The sequence below is a fragment of the Oncorhynchus keta genome, chromosome 34 (assembly GCF_023373465.1).
Source record: "Oncorhynchus keta strain PuntledgeMale-10-30-2019 chromosome 34, Oket_V2, whole genome shotgun sequence".
NCBI lineage: Eukaryota > Metazoa > Chordata > Actinopteri > Salmoniformes > Salmonidae > Oncorhynchus > Oncorhynchus keta.
In genome coordinates this window covers 66,503,307-66,530,149 of record NC_068454.1, presented here as the reverse complement: position 1 = coordinate 66,530,149, position 26,843 = coordinate 66,503,307, and the positions used below count along the sequence as shown (strand labels likewise).

General features: G+C 45.1%; 1 protein-coding gene across 4 annotated transcripts in view; it reads right to left on the bottom strand.

Annotated features, from left to right (window-relative positions):
- Positions 1-2,748: 2,748 nt before the first annotated feature.
- Positions 2,749-26,843, bottom strand: part of dnah5 (dynein, axonemal, heavy chain 5) — a 72,981-nt gene continuing 48,886 nt past the window's right edge. For all 4 annotated transcript variants that reach the window (XM_052494474.1, XM_052494476.1, XM_052494475.1 and 1 more), the window contains exons 46-78: positions 25,779-25,913; positions 22,939-23,061; positions 22,566-22,779; positions 22,001-22,224; positions 21,348-21,546; positions 20,708-20,880; positions 20,284-20,414; positions 19,751-19,904; positions 19,344-19,611; positions 18,854-19,085; positions 18,437-18,551; positions 16,456-16,632; positions 15,867-16,070; positions 14,765-14,944; positions 14,472-14,609; positions 14,245-14,380; positions 13,686-14,002; positions 13,329-13,484; positions 10,987-11,169; positions 9,006-9,249; positions 8,462-8,576; positions 7,987-8,177; positions 7,737-7,858; positions 7,218-7,367; positions 6,777-7,022; positions 6,130-6,349; positions 5,614-5,819; positions 5,285-5,488; positions 4,809-5,024; positions 4,235-4,447; positions 3,988-4,140; positions 3,584-3,815; positions 2,749-3,339 (exon numbers count right to left, since the gene is read on the bottom strand). In XM_052494474.1, the coding sequence (XP_052350434.1) occupies positions 3,188-3,339; positions 3,584-3,815; positions 3,988-4,140; positions 4,235-4,447; positions 4,809-5,024; positions 5,285-5,488; positions 5,614-5,819; positions 6,130-6,349; positions 6,777-7,022; positions 7,218-7,367; positions 7,737-7,858; positions 7,987-8,177; positions 8,462-8,576; positions 9,006-9,249; positions 10,987-11,169; positions 13,329-13,484; positions 13,686-14,002; positions 14,245-14,380; positions 14,472-14,609; positions 14,765-14,944; positions 15,867-16,070; positions 16,456-16,632; positions 18,437-18,551; positions 18,854-19,085; positions 19,344-19,611; positions 19,751-19,904; positions 20,284-20,414; positions 20,708-20,880; positions 21,348-21,546; positions 22,001-22,224; positions 22,566-22,779; positions 22,939-23,061; positions 25,779-25,913 (6,123 nt within the window). In that variant the 3' untranslated portion in view covers positions 2,749-3,187. The remainder of the gene's footprint in view (positions 3,340-3,583; positions 3,816-3,987; positions 4,141-4,234; positions 4,448-4,808; positions 5,025-5,284; positions 5,489-5,613; positions 5,820-6,129; positions 6,350-6,776; positions 7,023-7,217; positions 7,368-7,736; positions 7,859-7,986; positions 8,178-8,461; positions 8,577-9,005; positions 9,250-10,986; positions 11,170-13,328; positions 13,485-13,685; positions 14,003-14,244; positions 14,381-14,471; positions 14,610-14,764; positions 14,945-15,866; positions 16,071-16,455; positions 16,633-18,436; positions 18,552-18,853; positions 19,086-19,343; positions 19,612-19,750; positions 19,905-20,283; positions 20,415-20,707; positions 20,881-21,347; positions 21,547-22,000; positions 22,225-22,565; positions 22,780-22,938; positions 23,062-25,778; positions 25,914-26,843) is intronic.

Below are 26,843 nucleotides of genomic sequence, written 5' to 3'. Positions count from 1 at the left end.
TCCTATTAAACTGTGTTTCAACGTCTTACTATGTGCGCTTCTAATAAGTTAACATGTTTGAGGTGTGTTTTCAGTTTTCACATCAGTCAGTCAGTTAGGGTAAGTAAGGGTAAGTAATCCTTCTCATCAGTCATTAAAAGGTGTATGCACCATTTTTCAACCACTTAAATGTAAATGTAATGTAATGTCATTAAAACTAATTTTTCAACCACTCGGTTAGGACATCTACTTTGTGCATGACACAAGTAATTTTTCCAACAATTGTTTACAGACAAATTATATCACTTATAATTCACTTGATCACAATTCCAGTGGGTCAGAAGTTTACATACACTAAGTTGACTGTGCCTTTAATAAATATTCTTATGGCTAGGGGCAGTATTTGGAAGTTCGGATGACTGACGTGCCCAAAGTAAACTGCCTGTTACTCAGGCCCAGAAGCTAGTGTCACGTTCCGACCTTAGTTCTTTTGTTATGTCTTTGTTTTAGTATGGTCAGGACATGAGTTGGGTGGGTTATCTATTTTCTTTTTTCAATGTTGTTTTTTGAGAGTTTGGCCTGGTATGGTTCTCAATCAGAGGCAGGTGTCGTTAGTTGTCTCTGATTGAGAATCATACTTAGGTAGCCTTTTTCCACCTGTGTTTCGTGGGTGTTTATTTTCTGTTCTGTGTTTGTATTTCACCATTCAGGACTGTTTTCGTTTCATTCTCGTGTTTGTTGTTTTTGTTTGAGTATTCGTTTTCATTAAAAGAGAATATGAATACTTACCACGCTGCACCTTGGTCCTTCTCTCTTTCTCCCAACGATGAAGGTTTCAGCTAGGACATGCATATAACTGGTAATATTGGATAGACAACACTCTGAAGTTTCTAAAACTGTTAAAATAATGTCTGTGAGTATAACAGAACTGATATGGCAGGCAAAACCCAGAAGAGAATCCATCCAGATTTTTTTTTTTAGGTCATCACCCATTCAAACAATTGTCTATGGAATATTCAAAGGAAAACATCCCAGATTACAGTTCCTATGGCTTCCACTAGATGTCAACAGTCTTTAGAAAGGGTTTCAGGCTTGTTTTTTGAAACGCCAACTGAACGACTATTTGTTGTGTAGCTGGGACTCTTGGGATTGCAAACAGAGGAAGATCGTCAAAGGTATCTGATTTATTTTATCGCTATTTCTGACTTGTGATGCCTCTGCTGGTTTGGAAAATGTTAATGATTTTGTATGCGGGGCGCTGTCCTCAGATTATCGCATGGTATGCTTTCACCGTAAAGCCTTTTTGAAATCTGACAAAGCGTCTGGATTAACAAGAAGTTCAGCTTTTAAATGATGCATGACACTACAATTTTTGTATTTTGAATTTCGCTCTCTGCAATTTCACCAGATGTTGGTGAGGTGGGTCACTAGCACTCCACCGAGCCCAAAGAGGTTTGCTTTAGAAGCTTCTGATTGACTCAAACGATGTCAATTAGCCTATCGGAGGTGTACATGTGGATGCATTTCAAGGCCTACCTCCAAACTCAGTGCCTCTTTGCTTGAAATCATGGGAAATCAAAAGAAATCAGCCAAGACCTCAGAAAAAAAATTGTAGACCTCCTCAAGTCTGGTTCATCCTTGGGAGCAATTTCCAAACGCCTGAAGGTACCACGTTCATCTGTACAAACAATAGTACGCAAGTATAAACACCATGGGACCACGCTGCCATCATTCCGCTCAGGAAGGAGACGCGTTTTGTCTCCTAGAGATGAACGTACTTCGGTGCCAAAAGTGCAAATCAATCCCAGAACAACAGCAAAGGAACTTGTGAAGTTGCTGGAGGAAACAGGTGCAAAAGTATCTATATCCACAGTAAAACGAGTCCTATATCGACATAGGACCGCTCAGCAATTAAGAAGCCACTGCTCCAAAACCACCATAAAAAAAGCCAGACATTGGTTTGCAACTGCAATGCTACCAGCTCAAAGATCGTACTTTTTGGAGAAATGTCTTCTAGTCTGATGAAACTCGGCCATAATGACCATCGTTACGTTTGGAGGAAAAAGGGGGAGGCTTGCAAGTCGAAGCCCACCCGTGAAGCACGGGAGGAGGGGGGGGGCAGCATCATGTTGTGGGGGTGCTTTGCTGCAGGAGGGACTGGTGCACTTCACAAAATAGATGACATCATGAGGTGGTGAAAATTACGTGGATATATAGAAGCAACATCTCAATACATCAGTCAGGAAGTTAAAGCTTGGTCGCAAATGGGTCTTCTAAATGGACAATGACCCCAAGCATACTTCCAAAGTTGTGGCAAAATGGCTTAAGGACAACAAAGTCAAGGTATTGAAGTGGCCATCACAAAGCCCTGACCTCAATCCTATAGAAAATGTGTGGTCGGAACTGAAAAAGCGTGTGCGAGCAAGGAAGCCTACAAACCTGACTCAGTTACAGCAGCTCTGTCAGGAGGAATGGGCCAAAATTCACCCAACTTATTGTGGGAAGCTTGTAAAAGGCTACCCGAAATGTTTGACCCAAGTTAAACAATTTAAAGGCAATGCTACCAAATACTAATTGAGTGTATGTAGACTTCTGACCCACTGGGAATGTGATGAAAGAAATAAAAGCTGAAATAAATAATTCTCTTCTATTATTCTGACATTTCACATTCTTAAAATAAAGTGGGGATCCTAACGGACCTAAGACAGGGAATTTTTACGAGGATTAAATGTCAGGAATTGTGAAAAACTGAGTTTAAATGCATTTGGCTAAGGTGTATGTAAACCTCCGACTTCAACTGTTTATTTGTGTAGTAACAACCATATTATGGTGAGTACAAAAATAAGTAGTAAAGTAAAATAAGTAAAATAAATAAGTAAACACACACCCAAAATAGTTCAGATATGAAATAATTGGGGGTATAGATAGTGTGTGCAACTTCATTTTTCTATTATTCCTGCAACCCAGTGATAGGTGAAACTTTATTACGGAAGCCTACCACTATAATCTAAATGAAGACACTGCCCCCCTTTAATCCTTAAAGGGTACATCCATTTTGAGAGTGGCTACATTTCTCCAGTCCCATCCTTCAGCTGTTTAACAAAACAGTGGTAGGGTGTCAACTTTGTTGTAGTTTGAAAGATTGCCCCTTTAACCACTGAAGCACAACTCTTCAAGATTTAGGCATATAATACAATATAGAAATGGGTTATTTGACTTCACACAGCAGTGCCACACCACGTAGTATCCAGTACTCAGGCGGTGCAGCAGTCCTCAGTTCCACAGCAGCAATGTAATTCAGGTCCATCCTTACAGGCTTCTTATATATGGGACAGGAGCATAACCGGGCATCCTTGACACCTGAAATGACCACAGCAACGATAAACATCCATTACTTATACACGATGATCACATGAGTTTATTTTTCACTGCATGTTGTCCATTCAGTTGGTCTGACATACCGTAACCATTGAACCTAAAAGATAGATAATTTCTACTGACATATTCAACATATAATGTATAGATGAAAACAACAAGCAGCTGAATGAGATACTGTTCAATGAGTCTCCAGGGAGTTACAGTAACTAGTGACTACAGCACTCACCATTATTTTCAGCAAACATCCTGACTACAGGCATCATCTCAAACAACACTTTGGGTTTAGAGTCGATGAGTTTGCAGTTCCTCCTGTCCCAGCCGGCCCCCTCCAGATAGAGGCCGTACACATACACCCCCTCAGAGGGTGGCTGAGTGATGTCATCCTTCATCCACTTGGTCACCTCGTTGCACAGCACCATACGGTCTAGGGCCCAGCCCTTGTTTGCACGAGTGATCTCCTACACACACAAAAACAGAGTTACATAGACTGGCTTTGTCTTTGTAGCTTCATGATCAACTATGACTGTGTAGTGTCTGCAACCTCTAAATATAACCTCAGTGGCCGAGCCAAGTCTGTAAGTATGTTCAATTGTGATTGCATTAGAATATATGTGAATGTGCCATCTGTACCTGTCTCATAGCGGTCAGGAAGCCCTGTGGGTTAAAGAACCCTGTCATCCAGAAACAGTTGGGCCGTCCTTCAAAGATCCATGCCTGGAACTGACGGTTCCTATCCAGCAACTCAGTAAACCAGAACCCTAGAGTGCTGGAGGCCCATGACGCCTAGAACACAGGAATACAGAAGTAGAAAATAGAACACGGAATAGATAAGTAGAAAACTGAATAAATGTGTACTCAGAGGCAGTAATAAACGTACCTTCTTCCAACGTGAGGGGATGCGTGCGTCATACATGCAGTCCAGCGCGTCCCGTAGGTTCTCACTCATGATGATGGTGCCGTCGATGGCCAGTTTGAGGTCGGTCAGCGTGTTCCTGACCAGCACGATGACCCTCTGCATGCGGTCTATCTCCTGACGCAGGAAGATGTTCATGGGCTGGAGCAGACCCATCGTCTGTAGCCTCTCTCTCACCTGGATATATTGAAAACATGCTCTTGTGAAATTACGCTTTAAATAAATGTTGATTTGATTCTTAACATATTGGAATGCAAATGCATAACACAGTTCTAAACATTAAAAAGTAAACCTCTATTGCAGTAAAAACATTACCTTCAAAGTGGATTTCACTGCACCATGGGGCATATTTCAGAAATACATTTTATTGCATGGGTTATTGTTAGATGACTTGCCGTCACCCTGTGAGAGTTTTTTAACGATCTACCTTGCTGCAGCAAGGTATTATGGGAAATAATATTTTTAATAGCCAGCACTGTATTAATTGTGGGTGATTATTTCCAGTAGGGTTAGCTAACTCCAGACCAGTGCTACTCACTTCAAATGGTACGTAGTCTGGAGGTAGTTTCTCCAGCATGTCGTCAGCCAGCCTGGCCACAATGGCCTCCCTGGTCTCCCCTCCACCACTGGAGCTGTCCTTAGGCTGAATGGACAGGATGGTGTCCAGGACGTCTTTGGCCAGCTTGCTCTGATACGTTATGTCAGCATTGGGGTGCAGGCCAAACACCTCTGGTGTGTCGTAAACCGGTAGGCCCTGCAGGGGAAAATACATTAATTAAGATTAGAGTCTGCATGTCTATGCATTACCAAACTACAGTAAAACATGTAATGCATTGTGGATACCTGCTTATAATGCATTATGAACAAGTTATTCATAGGAAGTGTTATCAAATGCCTCAATGCCAAACAATGTATACAGCACACATCTTCATGCAGTCTGACTACATTAATTCAATCTTATGTTACACAGCACTGTAAACTGCAGGAGAGACTGAGTGTGAAAAATGGACTGACCTGAATGTATGTCAGATATTGGTCCACGTTGGAACACTTGGGAATGCTGTAGCCTTTGTAGAAATAGAAGTCAGGTCCAAACATGTTTTCACTGAACCAGACCTTGGCGAAGGTGTTGAGCAGACGCTTGTCATAGTCGTCTGTCACCCTCCCGCCATACTGGATCTCCCCGATCATGTAGCGCACTGTATTCCAGGATACACCCTGGGGAGACATCAGACTACCATCAACACAGGAACAGACACATCTTACATAGGAAGACAGGTAGCAGTACTAACAGTAGAAGTAAAGATAGAGCTTTACTTCGTTACAGCAGGAGCTGCAACTACCTTCTTGATGTCCATGTCGTCCAGGTGGTTCTGAACAAACTGCACGGTGGCATTGAAGTCAGCCTGGTTGAACTCGTAGGGAATGTTCCAGCCCAGGGGGCCGAATTTACGCCTCTCCTGGACCGTAGAGTGGAGGAACACCACCCCATACAGCATGGGCCTCCACTGGACCATGTTACTGACATCCAGCAGGTCCTGGTTAATGCCTGGAGCAACAAACAAGAAGCTAGGGTTAGGATTAGGATTGTGGTTGAGGCTAAGGTTGAACCGGGATATGGATGTGAATCTAGGGTTATAGGGTTGAACTGGGATGTGGACATGATGCTAGGGTTAGGATTAAGGTTGTGGTTGAGGCTAAGGTTGAACCAGAATTTGGACATGAAGCTAGATTAAGGGTTAAGGGTTGTTGTTTAGGGTTAACCAGAAGAAATGGGGGTGTATATGTGTATTTGTTTGTGTAGGTGCGTACACATGCATGGATACCTGTATGTATGTGTGAACCGTGGTGTGACCCACCTCCATAAGTCCTCTTCAGCCCTGCCTTCAGTCCCTGTGGAGGCTCATTAGTGAACTTGATGGACATCTGCAGCAGTGTGATGGGGAAGTGTTTTTGGACCTCTGTAGTAATCCACAAGCGGAAGGTCTCATGGACGGCATCTGTCTCTGTCACAGTATCCATTAGCTCATCCATGAAGTCCAAGCCCAGGTGGCAGTTCTGGAGCAAGGCCCAGCCACCCTGTGTGTGCATTTTGAAAAAAATGGGGGAGAAAAAAAATACATAATGAATTATCCATATTGGGAGAGTAATTCATTACTAATGTCATTATGTAATTAAATTAATAATGTGAGGGAGATGCATGTGGTGTTAGTCCATTTCATTTTTAATACAGTCTAATACGGTCTAAATATATCACATCCATTTTCATTAACACCATGGTTCAATTTCAATTCATATTCCATCCCTATCGCTATTTTAATTCCCAATTTGATTACAAATTAGATGGCATAGACCACAATTCATGGCAGAATGCCGATACCTAATAAATGAGTTTCGCTCACCAGACTTCTTCACTAAGCGCAATAGCCTGGGGACAAGGGATAATTATAACTTGACTGTTAGGAGTCCAGTGAGTGTGTACTGTGATGCTGTGTTCAGGACTCACGTTGGCCATGGTCTGCTGGAGCAGCTTGCGTGCGTGGACTTCCTGTCCCTGGCCCATGGAGACATAGCGCGTCTCTATCTTCAGCCTCTTCCCCAGGACGATGATGGAGTCGGTGGGGTCTGAGCCCATGGACAGGAAGCAGATGAGCGGGGTTCGGGGGTCTGACTCCTCCCACGTCTTCTCTAGGTCCAGGATCACTCCCTCTGCATACTTCTCTCCCATCGAGTCCATGATGTACTTACGGGCCTGGAGGATAACAGGTCAAGGTGTATTTAAAAAGTCACCTGCTATTGGATTCAAGAAATATGCAGTAGAAATACACTCTAAAACTCAGTCCTAAGCTTTGATGAAAATACCAAAAAGCGTAGACATTTCATAAAGTATTATGTCTTGGATTGATTGATTAATTACTTAATCATTCAATGAGAGTTACCGGTGTACCTGTGCGATGGTCCTGTCTGGGCACCAGGAGCGTATGAGCAGCAGGCGGTGGAAACAGTCCAGGCTCTGGTCATAGGCATTAGGGATCACCTCCTCCTCAGGGGTCTCCTTATCAAACCATGCCTTCCACTGCTTCTCATTACAACAGATCTGGACACACACACACAGCTCAGTACTATGACTAGTTCAATGCCATATGTGACAGAGCTCAGAGGAGTAAACGGAGCACTGTAATCATAGAGGAGCACTACAATGAATAGGGGGTTTTACCGCGGTGAGGGGGCCATGAAACAGACTAATTGAGGGGGCCATGAAACATACTCATTGAGGGGGCCATGAAACAGACTAATTGAGGGGGCCATGAAACAGACTTATTGAGGGGGCCATGAAACAGACTTATTGAGGGGGCCATGAAACAGACTTATTGAGGGGGCCATGAAACAGACTTATTGAGGGAGGGTATTAGAGAGTGTGACACATTAAGTAGCAGCGTAAGGAAGCACCGCGTGGGGAACACACCTGATCAAGGATATCAGAGAACTGCCACAGTTTACTGAGCTCCACCAGATTGAGCCAAGTCATGTCTAAGATCCACTTGGCAGGCTTATGGGGGCAAGCCTTCAGATCCAGAGAGGCACCTCCTGCATAGGACAGACAGAGGATGTTCAATGGTCTGTGAGCAATGAACAACATTTTGCTTTTCAACATTTCAGTAACTGTGGACATTCAGATTGGTGAAATTCATTGGAGGACGAAGTTTGTTTCACACCTTTAATGAGGGTGAGGAACTCGGCGTGTTTCACGCGGTTACTCTGCATGTCGATCTTCAGCGTCAGCAGGAGGGTAAACAGGAATTTGTGCTCCTCATACAGACCCCTGGCTGCATACTTGTGTACCTCAAAGGTCATGTGCTCAATTATGTTCGCTATTCGCTTGCTGGTAATTGGACTTTTGGTTGATCTGTTCAGAAGGCATAGTGTGGTGGTTATTATGTTAATATTAAAACTGTTTCTACGGTTTCAGATATTATACTTCAAGAATCAGGCAACTCCTACAACTGCACAAACAACTATGCAAAAGCACAAATCTCCCAGTGTCAATTCAAAAACCGTTGATTACATATTCATTCAATTCAATGGTCACATAAAATGACTGAACCACATCTGAGGACCAACAATTTGAATGAAATACACAAATACAAATATATGTTATTCAGTATGAGACAAAGTGTATTACTACTGTACCTGGCCAGAGAGAGGTCAAAGATTCCCAAGAACTGTCGTAGTGACGTTTGGTACATGACGTTAACCATGGACATCTCAGTGATGAGGAAGTACAGGATGCTGCCTCTGGTGGCCACTGTAACAGCACAATAACACACAGGCTGACAGTGAGTGACAGACAACGCTCATTCTATATTATCATACATCCATTTCTGCTCAAACAAACTTGCCACTGGAAAAGTGTGAGGAACAGATTGCTCCTGAAGAACAGTCAACACAAGGTGGTTAGTGCCTGTTGCTGTCCACCAGAGCACTGTGATTGGTTGGTCAGCCAATCAATAAAGAGCCCAAAATGTTTTGACCCATACTCTAAAACAAACCGGTACAGTACACCCCCCCCGAACTCACCAAGACTGTACTGAGAATAACTCTACCCTAACTAACCACAGTACAACCAACTCACCAGGTCTGTACTGAGAATAACTCTACCCTAACCACAGTACAATCAACTCACCAGGTCTGTACTGAGAATAACTATACCCTAACAACAGTACAACCAACTCACCAGGTCTGTACTCCTCTCTAGCGGTGTTGATCTGGATCTCAGTCTCAGCTGAGATCTGTAGTTTCTGTGTGACGTCCTCGGCGGTGCGCTTGGTGTTGCCCAGGACGATGATGAGGGTCTCGTCGTCCACCAGGGAACCCTGCGTAGAGGTCAGACGATACAGCAGGTTGTCCTCCAGCTCTTTCATCTTCCTCTTGTTGGCCGTTACATCTTCTAGCAGGTCTGTGCGCTCCTTCTCCAACTCCTAGATATAACAGGGATAGATAAGAGCACTGTTCAGACACATACAATAATGTTCTTGTTGGCCGTCACATCCTCCAGCAGGTCCGTATACTTCTTATCCAACAGGCAGAAACACCGGTCAGACACAGCTCAGAACAGGAGAGTTCCCACCTGGACAAAAGGAACACCTATGTGAGAATGCTATTCATTGACTACAGCTCAGCGTTCAACACCATAGTGCCCTCAATGCTCATCAATAAGCTAAGGACCCTGGGACTAAACACCTCCCTCTGCAACTGGATTCTGGACTTCCTGAGGGGCCGCCCCCAGGTGGTAAGGGTAGGTAACAACACATCCGTCACACTGATCTTCAACACAGGGGCCCCCCAAGGGTGCGTGCTCAGTCCCCTCCTGTACTCCCTATTCACTCATGACTGCACAGCCAGGCACGACTCCAGCACCATCATTAAATTTGCCGATGACACAACAGTGGTAGGCCTGATCACCGACAACGACAAGACATCCTATAGGGAGGAGGTCAGAGACCTGGCCGTGTGGTGCCAGGACAACAACCTCTCTCTCAATGTGATCAAGACAAAGGAGATGATTGTGGACTACAGGAAAAAGAGGACCGAGCACGTCCACATTCTCATCGATGGGGCTGTAGTGGAGCAGTTGAGAGCTTCAAATTCCTTGGTGTCCACATCACCAACAAACTAACATGGTCCAAGCACACCAAGACAGTTGTGAAGAGGGCACGACAAAACCTATTCCTCCTCAGGAGAAAAAGATTTGGCATGGGTCCTCAGATCCTCAAAAGGTTCTACAGCTGCACCATTGAGAGCATCCTGACTGGTTGCATCACTGCCTGGTATGGAAACTGCTCAGCCTCCGACTGCAAGGCACTACAGAGGGTGGTGCGAACGGCCCAGTACATCGCCAAGCTTCCTGCCATCCAGGACCTCTATACCAGGCAGTGTCAGATTTAGCCCTAAAAATTGTCAATGACTCCAGCCACCCTAGTTATAGACTGTTCTCTCTGCTACCGCACAGCAAGCGGTACCGAAGCGCCAAGTCTAGTTCCAAGAGGCTTCTAAACAGCTTCTACCCCCAAGCCATATGACTCCTGAAAATCTAGTAGTCAAATGGCTACCCATATTTGCATTGCCCCCCTTCACACCACTGCTACTCTCTGTTGTCATCTATGCTTAGTCACTTTAATGAACTCTACCTACATGTACATAATACCTCAACTAACAGGTGCCCCCGCACATTGACTCTGTATCGGTACCCCCCTGTATATATTATGTTATTTTACTGCTGCTCTTTAATTACTTGTTACTTTTATCCCTTATTCTTATGCATATTATTTTTAAACTGCATTGTTGGTTAGGGGCTCGTAAGTAAGCATTTCACTGTAAGGTGAAACACCTGTTGTATTCGGCGCATGTGACTAATAACATTTCATTTGATTTCAGACCAACAGAAAGAGATAAACAGGCACACCATTCAGACAGACACTGATTTTGGGCGTCATTTTTCAGGTCTTTTAACATTTCTCTGCATACAGACCTGGCTGGGTTCATGCTCTCTGTGTTCATTTGATTCAGTACATTTCAAAATGGGTGATCACAGTCATTATGTACAATACTAATAAATGCTCACTATTAAACAACTACAACAAAATGACCTTTTGTTGATACATTCAAATGTTTTTATCCATGATTTCATAAGCATATGATTGGACGTGGTTTCTGACTTGTTTCTCAGTGAGGATGACCCGTCCCAGCAGCTGGTCCTCCAGACCCCTCATGGTGACAGTGAAGTCTATGATGGAGGTTCGGGCGCTGATCTCTGGGGTGTACGCAGGGTTGGGGAGCTTAGTGGTCACATAAAGACGGAACCCCCTCATCACATCCACCTCCTTGTCTCCCACTTTCACCTGGTGCAGGAAGAAAGACAGTTATGAAGAGAGAAAGACAGTCATGAAGGGAGAAAGACAGTTATGAAGAGAGAAATACAGTCATGAAGAGAGAAAGACAGTCATGAAGAGAGAAAGACAGTCATGAAGGTAGAAAGACAGTTATGAAGAGAGAAAGACAGTCATGAAGAGAGAAAGACAGCCATGAAGGGAGAAAGACAGTTATGAAGGGAGAAAGACAGACATGAAGGGAGAAAGACAGTCATGAAGAGAGAAAGACAGTCATGAAGGGAGAAAGACAGTTATGAAGAGAGAAAGACAGTCATGAAGAGAGAAAGACAGCCATGAAGGGAGAAAGACAGTCATGAAGGGAGAAAGACAGTCATGAAGGGAGAAAGACAGTTATGAAGAGAGAAAGACAGTCATGAAGAGAGAAAGACAGCCATGAAGGGAGAAAGACAGTTATGGAGAAAGAAAGACAGTCATGAAGGGAGAAAGACAGTCATGAAGAGAGAAAGACAGTCATGAAGGGAGAAAGACAGTCATGAAGAGAGAAAGACAGTTATGAAGAGAGAAAGACAGTCATGAAGAGAGAAAGACAGCCATGAAGGGAGAAAGACAGTTATGAAGAGAGAAAGACAGTCATGAAGGGAGAAAGACAGTTATGAAGGGAGAAAGACAGTCATGAAGGGAGAAAGACAGTCATGAAGGGAGAAAGACAGTCATGAAGGGAGAAAGACAGTCATGAAGAGAGAAAGACAGCCATGAAGAGAGAAAGACAGCCATGAAGGGAGAAAGATAGCCATGAAGGGAGAAAGACAGCCATGAAGGGAGAAAGACAGTAATGAAGGGAGAAAGACAGTCATGAAGAGAGAAAGACAGCCATGAAGAGAGAAAGACAGCCATGAAGGGAGAAAGACAGGCATGCAGGGAGAAAGACGGTTATGAAGGGAGAAAGACAGTTATGAAGGGAGAAAGACAGTCATGAAGGGAGAAAGACAGTCATGAAGAGAGAAAGACAGTCATGAAGGGAGAAAGACAGTCATGAAGGGAGAAAGACAGTCATGAAGGGAGAAAGACAGTCATGAAGGGAGAAAGACAGTCATGAAGGGAGAAAGACAGCCATGAAGAGAGAAAGACAGCCATGAAGGGAGAAAGACAGCCATGAAGGGAGAAAGACAGTCATGAAGGGAGAAAGACAGTCATGAAGGGAGAAAGACAGTCATGAAGGGAGAAAGACAGTCATGAAGGGAAAAAGACAGTTATGAAGGGAGAAAGACAGTTATGAAGGGAGAAAGACAGCCATGAAGAGAGAAAGACAGCCATGAAGGGAGAAAGACAGGCATGAAGGGAGAAAGACGGTTATGAAGGGAGAAAGACAGTTATGAAGGGAGAAAGACAGTCATGAAGAGAGAAAGACAGTCATGAAGGGAGAAAGACAGTTATGAAGGGAGAAAGACAGTTATGAAGGGAGAAAGACAGTCATGAAGAGAGAAAGACAATGTGGTTCCACTGGTTACATCATAATTCATTCCCAAACCACTCCATTGTGACAAAAGCTGTTCTCCAGATTAAGCAGACAAAGGCCATGTTCAGTTGCCAAACGTTCTTGAATGTTGCAGATAGAAATTCCATGAATAAAGTTGATGTGATTCTTTATTCTACATGTCAGAGAGGCATGTATGATCTTTGTAGCCTATTTCTATCTGAACGTTCCAAAATGTTCAATCCTGCTGAACGGGATAATGACATATTTTCCTGACGTCGTTTGCAAACAGAAAAACGTACCAAGCAATTGTTTACCAGCAGTGACTGTTATAAGGGTAAATAAAACTACATAGACACATGAATGTCGAGAGCTTGGGACTAAAAGGTTCTATCTGTAAAAAGATGATTCTGAGTTAATTGGCTTTAAAGTTCTGAACCCACATTGGTTTGAATTGTGTCAGCGATTTTTATATTGTATTATTTTGAACTTAACACAAATTGTGGTATTTAGAGTACTATATAGCTAGAGAACATTGAACCGAACAAGGTTATGTCAATAACAACATTGACACATTTTGCTCTCGATGTATTATACTAGAGAGAATAGCCCCAGAGATAATAACCCCATAACGATAATGTGTTTCATTTGATAATGTGATGATTGATAATGTGGTTAGGATAATAGTACATACTTTATAAGTGGAGCCCGTCTTGATGAAGTTTTTCTCCAGTACGTTGTCCAGTGCAGGGTCTAGCTCCTCCCCTACGTCCTCAATCAGTAGGGGGCGCCCCAGAGACAGGCTGTCCTCCAGGTGGTTCCTGAAGTACTTGTGGTTCAGGGAGGTGATCTGGGAACCACAGAAACGTCTCATTACTGACACAGTATTACACAGAGTTTATTTACCAAGAAGGAAGATCTGACAGATCCAAAGGTTAGTTAGGCCTAAGGCTAGTGTAACCGCTGTTCGGAAACATACTACATCTATTGGCTGGACAATGGGAGGTCATAGTTATGGGAGAGAATACTGTGAAAATGAATGCAGCCCAACCTGCAGTTCATTCATGGATTCTTTATTTTTTATCCAGATCTTGCCCTGGGTCTGGGGGTCTATGAGGAGAGGGAAGCGTGAGGCCTTGGTGATGATGATCCCGTTCTGGATGGATAGGTCATCGTTGGGCAGGCCCTGAAGGTTCCACTCGCTGACCGTGGGTGCGTCGATCAGCATCTCGGTCAGGTTGAGGTTGTTCCCGAACGGGATGTGTCTGGTCTTCATCTCCCTCTGCCAGTCGGTCAGGAGAAGGTTCCGGAACTCCTGGTTGAAGGGGCCGGAGTAGGACAGAAAGGCCGTGGCCAATAAGACGTCACCTGAACCAGGAAGTAAGCACACATAGGTTGGTTCATGCCTCCATTCTACTGTATAGCATAACTACAGATAAAATACTAATACACATTGAAAAATATGGTATAGACGCAAACGGAGCATCTCCCCCAAAATATACGATGTAGAGAATTGTAGACAATGGACAAAAGGTAATACGAAGCTTTAGGAAAGTTAGTCCTGTTATTACTGTAAAATAGGTGGAGAAAAAAGGTTTGAATGAACCCACCTACAAGGCGCTTGGTCTGGGCGGCAAACTCTTTGCTCTGCTCTGTCCAGCGCTCCTTCTCTCCAGCCAGACCACTGATGAGGCTAGAGGCCGTCTGCATCTTGTGTCTGCAGCGTTCAGCATCCTCCAACAGAGTCTGAGAGAGAGAGGCAGAGAGAGAGAACATATATGTTTTTAACATATGTATTTATTTTTAATGTAAGGCAATGAGAAGAGGTGTTCAGTACCTGTTTCTCCATCATGGCCTTCTCATACTCTGCTTGGACCACATCCAGCTCTGCCTGCTTGTCATCCAGCTCTGCCTGGGCCGCCTGCAGGTCTATGTTGGCTATGGCCAGCCGGTTCTGCTGCACTGCCAGGTTAGCCTAAGAGGAAAGTACAGTATCAAATATTAACTGGACACTCAGGGACAACAAAATGTACTGGAAACAAGAAATCAATTAGTAAGTTTTTGGTACACATGTCAGAGGTTATCAGAGAGGCGGGTGGTGTTTCACAACACCACCGGGGTTAGGCCCACCTTTAACGGGAGCACCTCCTTGTTGATGGAAAAGAAGGAGGCCATGGCTTTGGTCCAGGAGGCCAGACCAGCCACGTTTCCACACACACGCTTGGCCGTCTCCAGGGTGTAGTCTGGCATGTCGAAGTAGGGCAGCAGTAGCTCCACCATCTCCTCATTGATACTGTCTTTGGGGAATTGCTGTTAGAGAGAGACAACAGAGCCGGAGATGTCAAAGCAAGCTGCCATTGCATCACCACTGAAGTTGATTTCCTGGTCATTTGTACAGTTGGTCGGAAGTTTACATACACTTAGGTTGGAGTCATTAAAACTTGTTTTTCAACCACCCCACAAATGTCTTATTAACAAACTATACTTTTTCTCAGGTCGGTTAGGACATCTACTTTGTGCATGACACAAGTAATTTTTCCAACAATTGTTAACAGACAGATTATTTCATTGTATCACAATTTCAGTGGGTCAGAAGCCTCCGGTGACGATCTACGGTCCGGAGTCCCCGGCGACGATCTAGGGTGTGACTAGGGTGGGTCATCTAGGTAATTATGTATCCATGTTGGCTCATATTTAGGCAGCCATTTCCCTTTTTGTGCTTTGTGGGATCTTGACTATGGATAGTAGCCTGTTAGCACTATTATTAGCTTCACATTTCGTTTTTCTTCTGTTTTGTTTGGTGAGTTTATTATTTATTAAACATGTGGAATTCTACACACACTGCGCCTTGGTCCAATCATTATAACGAACGTGACAACTTCTGATCCACTGGGAATGTTATGAAAGAAATCAAATCTGAAATAAATCATTCTCTCTACTATTAATCTGACATTTCACATTCTTAAAATAAAGTGGTGATCCTAACTGACCTAAGACAGGGAATCTTTACTTGGAAAACATGTCAAGAATTGTGAAAAATGTATTTGGCTAAGGTGTATGTAAACTTCCGACTTCAACTGTACCTATAGTGTAGTGTCTATAGTGTAGTATGTTACTGTAGAAATGCACAGTGTAGTCTGGTTACAGGATGGAGATGTTGTACCTGCACACTGTAATACTTGATTTGTTTATCTAAGCAATTAAACTTAGATGCTGGCCATCTGTTTCCTACCTGCAGACTGCCCAGGAAGTTCCCAGCAGTCATGAGTTTGAGGGACTCCTGCCAGGAGGGCATGGTGCAGTTCTTCTCCGGGTCGATCTTCACAGTGTTCACCCTCCTCTGGAACAGCAGCAGAACACAGTCCATGATCCTCATGATGAGGTGGGGAGGCCGACCCAGGGTCCGCACCGTGGCAATGTCCGACGGCTTGATGGTCTGATGAATACATGAGGAAGGAATACAACTACATGAGTAACTGAGGGAGCGTTCATTAAATATTCTCACCTGATGTACAGAGAGAGAACTACCATGTTGAGGAGGGGAGGGGTGGGCAATCATTTCAGCTTGAGGGTCACGTCGGAATTTCAAAATTCAGCTGAGGTCAGTTATTGAAAACATACAGGTCCATTATATTTTTTTGTACATACTTTCTATATTGTTTGACATTCAAGAGTGGCCTGGAGTGTTTTTTAACCCAAGATAATCATAAAACATGTTTTTACTCCAACCTCCCCTGGGCCACTATGAATGAGCTCGTACGTTACCCACCCCTGATGTTGAGGGACAAGAACAACCCCCCACCCCCCACACCACAACCGACCTGTAATGCACCCTCAGCCTCCTCCAGGGCTGGCTTGGCAGCCTCCAGCTTCTCCTCAGCGAAGGCCTTGTCAGCAGAGATGCTGTCCACTATGGCCTGAGCCTTGTCCTTGACCTTCTGGACCTCCACCTTGACCTTCTCTGCTGCCTGAGCCTTCACTGTCACCACCTTCAACACCTGAGACACAACAAACCATCACAAGAGAGACAGGAAGTGAGGTGCATCTTTTGGTTTGCATAAAGCAACAGTTAATATGCAATATGAAGAGTGTTGGTCCCATGTTTAATGAGCTGAAATAAATATATATATATTTATATCCATACGCACAACAAACATATTTCCCAAAAATGTTGAGCACAAATTTGGTTACGTCTATGTTAGTAAACATTTCTCCTTTGCCAAGTTAATCCATCCACCTGACAGGTGTGGCATACCAAGAAGCTGATGAAACAGAATGATCAAACAGGTGCACCTTGTGCTGGGGACAATGAAAGGCCACTTTAAAATGTGCAGGTTTGTCATACAACACAATGCCACCGATGTCTCAAGTTTTGAGGGAGTGTGCAATTGACATGCTGACTGCAGGAATGTCCACCAGAGCTGTTGCCAGAGAATTGAATGTTCATTTCTCTACATAAGCTGTCTTTTAGAGAATTTGGCAGTACGTCCAACCGGCCTCACAATCTTAACCACTCCAGCCCAGGACCTCCACATCCAGATTCTTCACCTGTGGGATGTCTGAGGGGGTGGAAAGGGGGGTAGGAGTATTTCTATTTGTAATAAAGCCCTTTTGTGGGTGGGCCGGGCTGCCAAGCTTATGGGCCAATGCTCTCGAAATTGACTGATTTCCGCATATGAACTGTGACTTAGTAAGATCTTTGGCGCCCCCCCCCCCTTATATATATGCCATTTAGCAGACGCTTTTATCCAAAGCGACTTACAGTCATGTGTGCATACATTAGACGTATGGGTGGTCCCGGGGATCGAACCCACTACCCTGGCGTTACAAGCGCCATGCTCTACCAACTGAGCTACAGAAGGACCTAAGAAGGACAGAAGGACCTATGAGCTACAGAAGGACCCCCTTGAGTTGTGCCATGGCAGAGATCTTTGTGGGCTATACTCGGCCTTGTCTCGGGATGGTAAGTTGGTTGTTGAAAATATCCCTCTAGTGGTGTGGGGGCTGTGCTTTGGCAAAGTAGGTGGGGATATGTCCTTCCTGTTTGGCCCTGTCCGGGGGTATCATCGGATAGGGCCACAGTGTCTCCTGACCCCTCCTGTCTCAGCCTCCAGTATTTATGCTGCAGTAGTTTATGTGTCGGGGGGCTTGGGTCAGTTTGTTATATCTGGAGTACTTCTCCTGTCTTATCCGGTGTCCTGTGTGAATTTAAGTATGCTCTCTCTAATTCTCTCTTTCTCTCTCTCTCAGAGGTCCTGAGCCCTAGGACCATGTCTCAGGACTACCTGGCATGATGACTCCTTGCTGTTCCCAGTCCACCTGGCCGTGCTGCTGCTCCAGTTTCAACTGTTCTGCCTGTTCACCGGACGTGCTACCTGTCCCAGACCTATTATTTGACCATGCTGGTCATTTATGAACATTTGAACATCTTGGCCATGTTCTGTTATAATCTCCACCCGGCACAACCAGAAGAGGACTGGCCACCCCTCATAGCCTGGTTCCTCTCTAGGTTTCTTCCTAGGTTTTGGCCTTTCTAGGGAGTTTTTCCTGGCCAACTTGCTTCAACACCTGCATTGCTTGCTGTTTGGGGTTTTAGGCTGGGTTTCTGTACAGCACTTTGAGATATCAGCTGATGTACGAAGGGCTATATAAATTGTTTTGATTTGATTTGATTTTGAATGTTTGCGTTTATATTTTTGTTCAGTATATGTACACTTCAAAGTTCTGGTGTTGGTATTTGGTAAGTCTGTTGCTGGGAAACAAGAGATAGAGGAGTAGCATACACCAAACACACACACACACCATGTCTGCCTTCTCGTGGGCGATCTGCAGCTCCTTCTCTTTGACCTCCAGCTCTTTGCTGAGTAATGCTACAGACACAGAGGCCTCTCTCAGCTTCTGAAGACCTGTGTTCATCCTGATGGAGAAACAGAATTGGATCAGAAATCATTGTATTACACCAGTATACCAGGTAAGTTCGGTCTAATGAGTAAAAGGATGACTGAAAGGCAGAATAGTAAAAGAGCGATATAGTACAGTATACACCATATATTGGTATATAGAATATTATATAATACTAGTATTATGTAAAATCACGTGATAGACACACAGCATGCTGTGATAAACATCTACAATTTTTTAGACCATGGTGTACTGTGAAGCCGTATGTTCCACATAGGAACAAAGAGCATTAAGAGGGTAAGGAAATACTGTAATTACCTGTGTGCCAGCGTCTGCACCTCGGAGTGCTTCTCCTTATAGATGGTCTTGTATCCCTGGATGAAGGAGAGGTAGGACTTGGGAGTGACGTGAGTGGCGCGGCGGTACCTCTGGAAGTAATCCACACACTTCTCTGCCACGCCGTCCTGGAAGGAGCCCATACACTGCACCACCTCCCCCTTCACCACGGTCGAACAGTCGATGTCATAGGTGGACAGGAAGTGCTCTGACACTGGAGAGTACACAGATTGGAGATTGAAGTAAATCACTATTAAAGTGTGCAGCATACATTTATACTGTATGTGTGTATACACAGAGACGAAAACACATGCATACCCACAAACGGACACACACACACACACACACACACACACACACACACACACACACACACACACACACACACACACACACACACACACACACACACACACACACACACACACACACACACACACACACACACACACACACACACACACACACACACCTGCGATCAGAGCATCTTTGGGCCAGCGGCTGAACCAATCCATGGTGCAGCCAGAGATGAGGGCAGGGAACTTCAGGGCTCTGTTCCGGAACTTTTCCCCAACAGGAGAGAAGCAGAGAACGACGTGTAGGTTCTGTCTGACCCTGCTCATAAAATAGTCATGGAGGTTCTCATTGGTCGGTGTTCGGCGAGGAAACTCTCTTTTCATGACTGGTATGAGGTCACTGATGATCTCGTCAATTTCGTCTCGAGCAAACAAGTTCGACACCTGAGAAACCAGCACAATATATAACAACAGTTATCCATGTTCTAATGGAGTGCAATATTTTTTTCTCAAACACAGATTGACACAACTTCTTGAAAATGCTCTAATGTTTTACATGTGTTCGTGTGATCAATGTGCTGACCTCCCCAGATGATAACACATTATTCATGTACTCCAGGAAAGACTCGTCCTTGATCTCGTTATCAGTGAAGATGAAGCTGATGCCTTTTCCCTGCTGGCCTGCTGTCCTGTACAGACCCTTCAGATCCTCCATCAGGTTAGCAGTGTTGTATGAACTGAGGACAGAACACAGGGATGTTACAGGTGATAGCAAAGGTGTGAAAATACATATTTTTCTATCTTTCTCAGCTCTTTCTCAATGAGTATTTTCTCCATTCCTCCAATGCGTTTCGAGAAGGAGGCGAGGACAGGGGCTCGAGGAATCGAAGAAAGACAGAGAGTCACTGTGCACTTGCAGAAATGCAAGCAAAGCTACCATCTACAGGAGGACAACAGAACTGCATGACCACATTCAATACATGGTAAACACCTGTTACAGTTGTAGAGGCCGTGTGTATGAGACCGTGTGTCTGTTCCAATACCCTTCCTAGCATACTACTTAGTATGAAGTATGTAGTAGTATGCTAGTATAGATATTGGAGGGTGTGTCTGTACCGTGTTAGTGTTATCTGAAAGGTCTTGTATCCGGCGATGAAGGAAGCCAGTTTAGTCAGGCTCTGCTTGCCTGAGCCCCCCACTCCTACCAGAAGGGAATTTCCTCTGGGGGTGCGGATGATCCTGGAGATCTACAGACAGACAGACAGGCGGAGTATTAGAGTGGGAGAGACCTTTTCCGTTCTTATATCAAGTGATTTGATGTGTACACTCATTGGTGACTGACTTTAAGATAGCGAAGCCCTTCAAAAGCTTCCAATGTGAATGTTTAGTAATACTTTTTATGAAGACCCTCTTTGTAATGTGATATAAGCATGTGTTTAATACCTTATGAGCTATACACAATGCACTATAATGCAAGACAAAGGTGGTAATAATTGCTCATAAACACCTATAGGTGAACATGATGACAGTTTCCCTCTACCTTGACAAGGTGTATCATAGCATCTCTGAAGAACACCATGTCCATGCCAGCTCCTCTGATGCTCTCGTTGTACTGGCCAAGGAACATGTTGAGCCTGTCCATCAGGCTCTCAAGTGACTCGATGGGCTCATACACCTTGGGCATCTCAAAGTCTGTATCCTCTGGCTCCTCACCTGGTGGGAAAGTTTTTGTCATTGTCAATACCAGATTGTTCATTCAAATGATCCAACTCTCTGCTAAAGTTGATTTGGCAATATTGAAGACATTTGAATATAAATAAAACATTTATTTTATATATATATATATATATATATATATATATATATATATATATATATATATATATATATATATATATATATATATATATATACACATTTAATATCCTTATAATTATTGTATTTATTCACATAACCTGCCTTTTTAAACTGCAGTGTCTACAACATAATAATTCAGCTAAACACACCATCTTAGAATGTACTGTTTGAATCCTTAGTACAAGGTAGAACAATACAGCACATATTTAATATATATAATATGGGTTCAGAAACTGTAAATTACTTATCTCATGCAGGATCATGGGATCGATACAGTGTATGTATGTGAAGGGGCTATACAGTACCTGGTGCTCTGGCTATACCTGTAGCTTCAGGAGCATCTCTTAGGAAGTCAACAAAGTAGCCGTCTACTCCGAAGTCGACCACAGCCCTCTCTTCCTCTCCTAGCTCCTCCTCTACTAGCTTGGCCAGGGCCCTGTCGAACCAGGCTACATCTTCTGGCATGGTGAACCGGTCTGCGATCACACGCTTACACTCGTGCTTCCACAGCTGAAGCAACACCTACAGCATACAGGGTCCAAATAAAACAAACTTTAGCTCATGGAAATGTTAAGTCTACATTCACAGAACGACTGCTGATTAAATGTGTAGAATCTTACTGTAACTTAGGACAGAAGGCATAGCTATATTTTCTCAGTTCATTCAGACCTCTGGATCCAGTGAGAAACCTTTTGATATTTATTCCTCTAGTTGTATTGGATTAACTGATTGATTATGTTAATGATTATGTTAATGTCTTTCAAGATTCAGTCACACTTTTGGATAGTCCATCTGTAGAGCATGTCACATTATCAACAAACTATCTGTTGATAAGCAGCTGCTCGCTAAGGTTACAGTAAGGGTTAGGTTTAGAATTAGGGTAAGGGTAAGGTTAGGGTTAGTTGAAATATTTCTAGTACATCTACAGATGGACTATCCAAATAAAGTGTTACCGGAATCATTTTTATGGACTCACAGTAAGAGAGTTGACCACCTCAGCGGTTGGGTTGAGCATGCCCTGCCAGACTCTGGACAAGTCTCTGAGGTTGAAGATGTAGTGGAACTTGGCCGGAGTGGGCAGCATCTTGACCTTGGTCATTTGCCACAGCCGACGGGTCAGCGGCACCAGCTTGGCCACAGTTCCACGCACCTCTTCTGTGAAGCCTCGCCGGGCACAGTAGTGTCCTGTCCCGATGACTCCTGGTCAGGGAAAGGAATGAGATGAGGGGAAAAGGGGTTGACGACGTGAAGGTGGTTGAAGCATTGAGGTAAATAAGTGAAAGAAAATAGTGTTTTTGTTTAGAGAGATATATAATGGTGTAATTATATATGTATATAGATATCTAATATAGTCAAAATTCAAACAAGACCATTGTAAATGGATGAGAAGTAGTACAGGTAACTCAAATGACAGGGTATTCATACATTTTCTTTTTGAAATATGCTAAAGGGGGAGAGGGAAACCCACACTGATCAAGAAGATAAACCATAGAGTCTCCACACAGATGCAATTCCAGAGTTTTTAAAGGAGCCAAACCCACCAAATATCTTGTCGATGGATGCGTTGGAGGGCAGGGTGCAGTTGAAGATGGAGAACTGCCTCTTCAGTCTCTGGGGGATGTCGTTGCGGCCTCCCCCTGGGTGGATCATCGCTGCCAGGAACTGGATGTCCACTATATTGGTGAACTCCCCCGGCTTCTCCAGATTGAAGAACCCGTTCTGTTCCATCAGCTGGCGGACTATCTCATTGGTAACCTAAAGCAGGGTGAGTCAAATTATTAGGTAAAATGGCTGAGTAATCTGTTCACTCTTGGATTGCAATTTCATATGGTAAGGTTTTCCAGGAAAACAAATGGTAAAACTGTAATTTTTGGGCTTTCGTTATGGTGATTTAATGCTGAGTTTGAGTCCGACCTGATCTCCCCATTCGTTGATGACTGGCATGTTGATGTCGTCCACAAAGATGGACATCTTCTTCCCTGCAGGAGGGCCGTAGGTGGTGCCCATCCGCTTGTCGACATAGCTCTCCACAGTCCGCTGGAGAGAAGGAAAGAAAGATTGGGCGTTTCATCTTTACAGACGGTGAATAAGAGAACAAAACTGTCACGCCTTGGTCTTAGTATTTTGGGTTTTCTTTATTGATTTGGTCAGGCCAGGGTGTGACATGGGTTTATTTTGGTGTGTTTTTGTATTGGGGTTTAGTAGGTATTGGGATTGTTCCTGTCTCTGTGTTTGTTGTCACAAGATAGGCTGTATAGGTTTTCGCGTTTCGTTTGTTGTTTTGTATATTTAGTTATTTAATGTATCGTTCATTTTTCATTAATGAACATGAGTAACCACCATGCCGCATTTTGGTCCGATCCTTGTTCTACCTCTTCGTCAGAGGAGGAGATAGAAGAGAGCCGTTACAGAATCACCCACCACACACGGACCAAGTGGCGTGGTAACAGGCAACAGCAGCAGCAGGAGCAGCGCGACAAGAATTTCTGGACTTGGGAGGAAATCCTTGACGGGAGAGGACCCTGGGCTAAACCAGGGGAGTGTAGCCGCGCCAAGGTGCAGCGAGAGAAGGACTGGACATGGGAGGACGAACTGGACGGTGAAGGACCTTGGGCTCAGCCTGGAGAATATTGCCGCCCCAAGGAAGAACTGGAGGCGGAGAAAGCGGAGAGGCGCTGGTATGAGGAGGCAGCACGGCGACGCGGATGGAAGCCTGAGAGTCAGCCCCAAAAATGTATTGGGGGGGGGGGGCTCACAGGGAGTATGGCTATGCCAGGTAGGAGACCTGCGCAAACTCCCTGTGCTTACCGGGGGGGCTAGAGAGACCGGGCAGGTACCGTGTTATGCTATGGAGCGCACGGTGTTTCCAGTGCAGGTGCATAGCCCGGTGCGGTTCATACCAGCTCTTCGTATTGGCCGGGCTAGAGTGGGCATCGAGCCAGGTAAGGTTGGGCAGGCTTGGTGCTCAAGAGCTCCAGTGCGCCTGCACGGTCCGGTCTATCCAGAGCCACCTCCACACCAGTCCTCCGGTGGCAGCTCCCCGCACCAGGCTTCCTGTGCGTGTTCTCGGTCCAGTTCCACCAGTGCCAGCACCACGCATCAGGCCTACAGTGCGCCTCGCCTCTCCAGCGCTGTCGGAGTCTCCCGCCTGTCTAGCGCTATCAGAGCCTTTCTCCTCTATGGCGCTGCTGGAGTCTCCCGCCTGTTCAGCGCTTCCAGAGCCTTCCTCCTCTACAGCGCTGCTGGAGTCTCCTGCCTGTTCAGCGCAGCCTGAGCTGCCAGCCTGCATAGAGCTGCTAGTCTGCATGGAGCAGCCTGAGCTGTCAGTCTGCATGGAGCAGCCAGAGCTGCCAGTCTGCATAGAGCTGCTAGTCTGCAAGGAGCAGCCTGAGCTGTCAGTCTGCATGGAGCAGCCAGAGCTGCCAGTCTGCATGGAGCAGCCAGAGCTGCCAGTTTGCATGGAGCAGCCAGAGCTGCCAGTCTGCATAGAGCTGCCAGTCTGCATGGAGCAGCCAGAGCTGCCAGTCTGCATGGAGCAGCCAGAGCAGCTAGATCTGCCAGTCAGCCAGGATCCGCCAATCAGCCATGATCTTCTAGATCTGCCAGTCAGCCAGACTCTTCCAGATCTGTCAGTCAGCCAGACTCTTCCAGATCTGTCAGTCAGCCAGACTCTTCCAGATCTGCCAGTCAACCAGACTCTTCCAGATCTGCCAGTCAACCAGACTCTTCCAGATCCGCCAGCCAGCCAGGATCTGCCGGAGCCAACTACCTGCCTGAGCTTCCTCTCAGTGCTGAGCTTCCTCTCAGTGCTGAGCTTCCCCTCAGTCCCGAGTTTCCCCTCAGTCCCGAGCTTCCCTCAGTCCTGAGCTTCCCCCAGTCCCGAGCTTCCCTCAGTCCCGAGCTTACCCTCAGTCCCGAGCTTCCACCTCAGTCCCGAGCTGCCCTCAGTCCAGCGGGGTCCTTGGTGAGGGTTATTAGGCCTAGGTCGGCGGCGAGGGTCGCCAATCAAAGGACGCGGTACAGGGGGACTAAGACTTGGTTGGAGTGGGGTCCACGTCGGAGCCGGAGCCGCCACCATGGACAGACGCCCACCCGGACCCTCCCCTATGGGTTTAGGTGTGCGGCCGGGAGTCCGCACCTTGGGGGGGGGGGGTTCTGTCATGCCTTGGTCTTAGTATTTAGAGTTTTCTTTATTTATTTGGTCAGGCCAGAGTGTGACATGGGTTTATTTTGGTGTGTTTTTGTATTGGGGTTTAGTCGGTATCGGGATTGTGGTTGAGTAGGGTTGTCTAGTATAGTCTATGGCTGCCTGAGGCGGTTCTCAATCAGAGTCAGGTGATTCTCGTTGTCTCTGATCGGGAACCATATTTAGGTAGACTGGGTTTCACTGTGTGTTTGTGGGTGATTGTTCCTGTCTCTGTGTTTGTTGTCACAAGATAGGCTGTATAGGTTTTCGCGTTTCGTTTGTTGTTATTTCATGTATCTTTCATTAAAGAACATGAGTAACCACCACGCCGCATGTTGGTCCGACTCTCTTTCAACAGACGAACGTCGTTACAAAAACACACATTTGAAGTATTGTTACTGTAAATAAATGGCGCCTAGACCTGAAGTAGTCAGATAAACTTACTGAAAAGTGACTGGAAAACATTTCATTCATTCACAACTGATCTTAGAATGTCCTATCCATCTAAAAGTTGAAAAGTTAGATTAAAGATCAGGAAGTGTGTGGTGTTGTTTTGGAGGTGTAATACCTGGAACATGAGTGAAGTTGTGGCAGAGGAGAAGTTGAGACTCTTGGCCATGTGAGTTTCGGGATCGTACTTTGACATGTATCCCTTGATGATGACAGTCTTGGCTGTGCCTTGCTCTCCGATCAACAACACAGCCTGTGACAAAACGAGGAAGGAATTATTCTTGAAGATCTGACCATGATCACATGGCTAGGGGGTAATTTATCCTCCATGTACAAGCCAAATTATAATGAGAATATACAGTGCTTACATTACAGCCTAAATATAAAATGGACACAATACCCCATAATAACAAAGCAAAAACAGTTTAGATTTTTTTTTTTTTACAAATGTATTAACAATGAAAACTGAAATATCAAATTAACTTAAGTGTTCAGACCCTTTACTCTGTACTTTGTTGAAGCACCTTTGGCAGCGATTACAGCCTTGAGTCTTCTTGGGTATGACGCTTGGCACACCTGTATTTTGGGAGTTTCTCCCATTCTTGTCCGCAGATCCTCTCAAGCTCTGTCAGGTTGGATGGGGAGCGTCGCTGCACAGCTATTTTCAGGTCTCTCCAAAGATGATCGATCGGGTTCAAGTCCGGGCTCTGGCTGGGCCACTCAAGGACTTTCAGAGACTTGTACCGAAGCCACGCCTGCGTTGTCTTGGCTGTGTGCTTAGGTCTGAGGTCCTGAGCACTCTGGAATAGGATCTCTCTGTACTTTGCTCCGTTCCCTCGATCCTAACTCGTCTCCCAGTCCCTGCCTGTGAAAAACATCCCAACAGCATGATGCTGCAACCACCATGCTTCACCATAGGGATGGTGCCAGAGTTCAATCTTGGTCTTCAATCTTGTTTCTCATGGTCTGAGAGTCCTTTGGGTGTCTTTTGGCAAACTCCAAGTGGGCTGTCATGTGCCTTTTACTGAGGAGTGGCTTCCGTCTGGCCACTCTAACATAAAGGCCTGATTGGTGGAGTGCTGCAGAGATGGTTGTCCTTCTGGAAGATTATCCCATCTCCACAGACGAACTCCGGAGCTCTATCAGTGACCATCGGGTTCTTGGTCACCTCCCTGACCAAGGG